The 5,283-nt window shown below is 35.2% G+C and overlaps 1 protein-coding gene across 1 annotated transcript in view; it reads left to right on the forward strand.

Moving 5' to 3' along the window:
• Positions 1-4,550: 4,550 nt before the first annotated feature.
• The window catches only part of OFCC1 (orofacial cleft 1 candidate 1), a 204,852-nt gene continuing 204,119 nt past the window's right edge, over positions 4,551-5,283 (forward strand). The window contains exon 1 of the mRNA XM_006909325.2: positions 4,551-4,611. Coding sequence (XP_006909387.1) covers positions 4,600-4,611 — 12 coding nt within the window. The 5' untranslated portion in view covers positions 4,551-4,599. The remainder of the gene's footprint in view (positions 4,612-5,283) is intronic.

The following is a 5,283-nucleotide window of genomic DNA, read 5'->3' on the forward strand; positions in this document are numbered from 1 at the left end:
TCTGTTGTGTGTTTACCATTCAAAGTCCAGTTTCTTTCAGCTACCATATATTTGATCCTTTTTACCCTTCATCAAATCCCTTCTTAGAGGTGTAATTGTTCCTATTCTAGAACCACTGCCCTGAACTCTCACTTTGCTCAATCTTTCTTCTGAGAACCCAGGAGGTCCATGGAGAAGAACCTATGAGTGGTTGTGAATTCTCCTTGTGTTTGAAGATCCTCACAAGTTCTGTGTTCTCACATGAAGCCACCTTTAAACTTTAAAAGTTTGTTAGCAGTTTTTAGCTGAATTCTTTTCATTGGTTCATAATAAATGAACCAATTTATTTTTCTTCCTGTAAGCAAATGCTTGCATCCTGTCACTCTTTGGAGCCACCTATTTTTCCTTAGATTTTAGATTAGTTGGTTATAATGTAACTTCCACTCTCTCATAGGTTTAATAAAAGTTGTGAATTTGCAGATATTCAGGAAATTGTTTGCTTTATGTTTGGGAACAACACCCTTTCCAGTTCTCTATACCTTAAGTGGAAGCTGGAAATCTGACATACATAATTTTTGATTTTCTCAATTATCATGCAGAGGAATTGAAAACTTTAGGAGGTTAAGCAACTACCCCATGTGCAAGAGATCTTGACCAATGGTTTTCTAGCTGTAAACACAAGTTCATTCCTCACTGTTATTCTGACTCTTCATGTAGAGTGATAGTGCGTTAGGTGTAACTAGTGACTTTCCAAAGTAGCTTTTATATTCCTCTTTTTATTTATTCTCTAATGTAGATTTAAATTGTATTGCAGAAAACTACTTGGCAGAATGAAGGAGGAGTATGGTAGAGCAGTTTGTTATCATGGGTGTTAGGCCTAGTCTCATCTCTCTCCCAGAGGTTTCAAATTCAGATGCTTGTACGGGCCAGGCAAGAAATACAAGTGAGAGAAATGTACTGGGTCTGTGTTCACTCTCAGTTTCCTTGACATTTGTGGCCCTACTTTTGATAGTGGCAAGGATACAGAGATATCTTTCTTTATAAGAAAAGCAGTAATACAAGCAGAATGATATATGAGAACTCTATCTCTGCCTGAGGACTGGCAGAATTTATTTGACCTGCACTAATATTTTTTTAATTGAAGCATGTATTATAACAGTTCCTGGGCACTGCCTATTGTCTTAAAGCACCCATTAAAATTTTCTGTCTGCCCCTGAGATCATTTTATTCAACATTAAATACTTATCAAGCACCCGCTACTTGCTAGGCTCTGTTTTGAGGATGCAGCAATTAATTAAATAAGCCCTGACCTTATTGAGCTTACATTTGGTTTGTGGTCTGCAATAGGAAGTGTGGGACCTGTAGACCCGAAGAGAGTGCTGCCACCACTTACCTCCAGCCAGTTGTTGCCAACCACGGATATTGACCTTATGTTGCCAAATTTTAAAATTTTCCAAAAGAAGCCAGAAGTCAAATTTTTACTGTAATTTTCTTATTTTTTAATTATTGGCTGAATATGTTTTAAATCACTGTGAAGTTCAAACAAAACATGTTTGCAGACAGAATCTGGCTTGCGACCTCTGTCTAACACCGTCTTTGCCCTTGCTGGTCTGCTTGAGAAGAAAAATGCAATGGAATGACAGCTGTAGCCATGTTAATTCCCTTCTCTGGAAGCAATGAACCAGTTGTCAGAGATTTGGCAATTCTAGAATTTAATTTGCAATACAAGGTCAACAATTTCAGTGAAAGCACTTAAAATAAGCCTTAAAACAAACACCTCCCCCCACCAAAAAGAAAGAAAGAAAAAGAAAGAAAGAAAGAAAGAAAGAAAGAAAGAAAGAAAGAAAGAAAGAAAGAAAGAAAGAAAGAAAGAAAGAAAGAAAGAAACAAGGGACTACAAATTAGTGGGTGATTATTAACCTGAGCTCAACAGAATGTAGTCAACAGGTTACTTGCAAGCAGGTTATATTTCAATTATCAACCTGCTTGCAAGTCTGAGACTAGCTTTTAAAACATGATTTCTATTGTAGGCCACTTGCATTGCAAAAAACATGCTACACTGTTGTCCAAATTTGCAGCAGTGAGTATTTTATAATGGTGCCACTAGTTCATTAAGTCTAGTGGTCCTGAAAGGCCCAAAAAGTATTTGGTAAGTTTATAGCATTTATAACTGTTATTTCCTTTTCTTTTGCAAAGGAAACTCTTTAGACTTCCTTGACAATATAAAACACACAGATAGTTAAACAAATAGGCTAGTTCTCTGAATGGCTCCTTATTTTACCAGTTACTCATACAAGTGATAGGTTTTTTTAGGTGGTGCAGTGGCTGCTCATCCATCACTAACTTATCGAAATTATTATTAGCTGACAGATTCTACTCATTGTTCTATGAACTTGTCATTCTCATTTTCACTGCTGTTCTGATTTCTTTCATCTATTTTTTCCTATTTAAATTCTTACCCTGCATGTTCCTCAAAGTTCTTTGCTGCCCGTGTATCATTATTAGTTGGGCATCTCTGGCCTCTGGAACTTGCCTCACACCTATTTCCTCCATCTACTCTATTTGTCATATCTCTTAGCAGTTAAAAGGTCATTTTGACCTCTTAACAATTGTTCCCATTTTCAGGATCTTCAAATTAAATTCCCAGGAATTGCAGTGGGGATAAATATTCATGTATCAATATTTAAATGAGAGCTGACACCTTGTCCACATCTTTTTTGCCCTACAGCCAGGTCACAGGTCCCCTGATATTTCTCTGACTCAAAGGGAATCAATTGTGCTTTATCACTTCTGTTCTCACTCTGTCCTCCAATTGTAAGGGATCTGACTACAAACTCTAGATTCCAGCTCACAGAAACTTGGAGATTGAGATTGTTTATTGCAAATAATGCCTGATCTCAATTCCCAGAGATTCCTAAGCAGGAAGGGACAGTTGGCCATACCCTTTGGTTATGAGACAGGGGAGTATACAGTTTTACTTCTCTAGCTGTAGCTGCTTTTTTAAATGATGTACTATTTGGTTCTATTGAACGACTTTCTTGATTCAACTACATATTTTATAAGAGATAATAAAGGGATTTGGATGTTATTTCATAAATGTACTGAGTCTTACTGCACTAATATTGCATTCTGAATAGTCGTACAGAAGATGTTTAAAATGCAGCCTGCCGTGAAGAGAGAGTGGTCTGCCTTATTAATAGTGTCCTGAGCATTATCTTAGGTTAATGAAGGTACTATGCTTTTTGGCTTGTACATTTGGATGATATGTCTGCAAAAGAAATGTATGATGACAATAGCATGAACAACTTTATAAATTACAAACACTTTAAAGACAAATATTAACCATGAAATTAATAAGAAATTTAAGGAAACAAAAGAAAACAGATCTTCACTCCACAAACATTCCCTGAAATATATGCTTTTGCATTACTCTTTAGTCACTGGCTGTGGAAGAAACAAGCAAGTCAAACTTTAATTTCTGTTGAGTGGTTAAAATTTTCTCATTTTGATGTTGATTTTTTCTTTTAAATAATCTTACCTATATTCTCCTTATTTTAAGAAACAATATAATCTTTGAATCTTTTATATTAATCTTACAAAAAACTGAGTTTTAAAATTAACACTAGAAAGACTAAAATCTTTTATCTTCCAACATTGATAGATAGCCATAGAAGAGCTCATTTGTACTTTGTGAAGTGACTTTTTAAAACCATGATTGATAGCTCTGAATAAAAAAAATGTGTCACATGTATCATTCATACATGATGTACTTTGTGTTACTGCCAAATACTGATAGCCACTTCCCAAGGGCAAATTCCACATTTAAAATTAAAAGCTTCTTTGGTGAATGTTTATAATAATCTAATAAATATTGGGACTATTGCTTTTAAAAATTTCCCATTTATTATAATCATCTGCCCCCAGACTGTATTCTAGTATTGTATTCTTATCAATTGAAATAATATCAAATGGAATGGCTTGCAGATTGAACTTGATAATTTATTGCATGACTCTGAGTTTTAAGAATGCTAGAAATACATCTCCTTTTATTAAAATTTGTGTATTCCATGTCTTTGCTGGATAATGTTCTCAGCATTTAATCTTCTTGGTCTTTAAGTACACTTGTTTATTATTGACTATATCCAATATTACCTATTTCTGAAAGTTACAAAACTGGATCCTAATTTAAAAAAAAATAAATATAATAGAGCTACATAAAATAAACAAGTTTTCATCATAACTTCAATGAAGTCTAATTGGTCACCTTTTTTTGGCATAAAAATAGAGTTTAGGCTATCTATATCAAGTCTGAATTTTTCCTAGAAATTATCATTTTAAAACATTTTGTGAATATTCACTGATTCTCAGTTTATTAGGTGTATGGATAAACAAACAGAGAACAACAATAATAAAAACAAGACACCAAATCAAATCCTTTTGATTCTATGCTTAGATTTTTTGGGACCGCTAAGTAGCATCATAGTACTGGCTCTCCAACCCCAAATTGCTTAATATATCTTATGGTTGGACCAATTTATTCTAGTTTTCAAATGTTATTTTTTCTTTTTTAGAGAAACTTGATTTAAATCTGTGCATTGCCAAGGGCAAGGAGCCAAGAACATGGATAGAGAGGTAAGATTGATATAACAGTAGCCCTCTCTTTGTTTTTTGCTTTTTTTTTCTTTAAAAGGAGCCTTTTAAGCTTTATTTTTCATAATATTTTCCACAGAGGGAAAGTATGGAAGTGAGTAGAAATTTAGTCTCCTTTGTAGCACTCACGGGTAAAGAGGATGATTAACGAGTGCAGCAGACAATGTCGTAGCAAAAGAGAGTCTCTAGAACTTAAACAAAAGTGCCTTCAGAATTTCCAAGGATTCCCATGATCCATAGTAGGACCTCATTGTGCCTGTCCACTGTTTCTATTTTTGAGTAGATTTATAAACACAGCACCACATATTTTCACGTGGCTCATCGCCCAGGGGCAGAATTAGATTGACTGCACTGAAACTGTGAGGCTTGTGAGTTTTGGGCAAGGGCTTGAGTGAAATAAGTAGTGTAATTGTTTTTGTGGAGTGACCGTGGGACCTCCTCTGTTCTGAATTACACATGGCTCAACCCTTTGACCTAACCAGACTCGGCAATGGCTGGCAGAACTCCTAAAGCTGTGCTGAAAGGGTTCATCACTGACAAGCTGGAACGTTATCTGTCAGGCAAGATGTGGGCCAACAACCATATTAAACTGTAGTAATTACTAGTGAGACCACATTTGTGACTACCTCAACTTCATTTAACCCATCATCATAT

The sequence above is a fragment of the Pteropus alecto genome, unplaced genomic scaffold, assembly GCF_000325575.1.
Source record: "Pteropus alecto unplaced genomic scaffold, ASM32557v1 scaffold121, whole genome shotgun sequence".
In the NCBI taxonomy this organism is placed as follows: domain Eukaryota; kingdom Metazoa; phylum Chordata; class Mammalia; order Chiroptera; family Pteropodidae; genus Pteropus; species Pteropus alecto.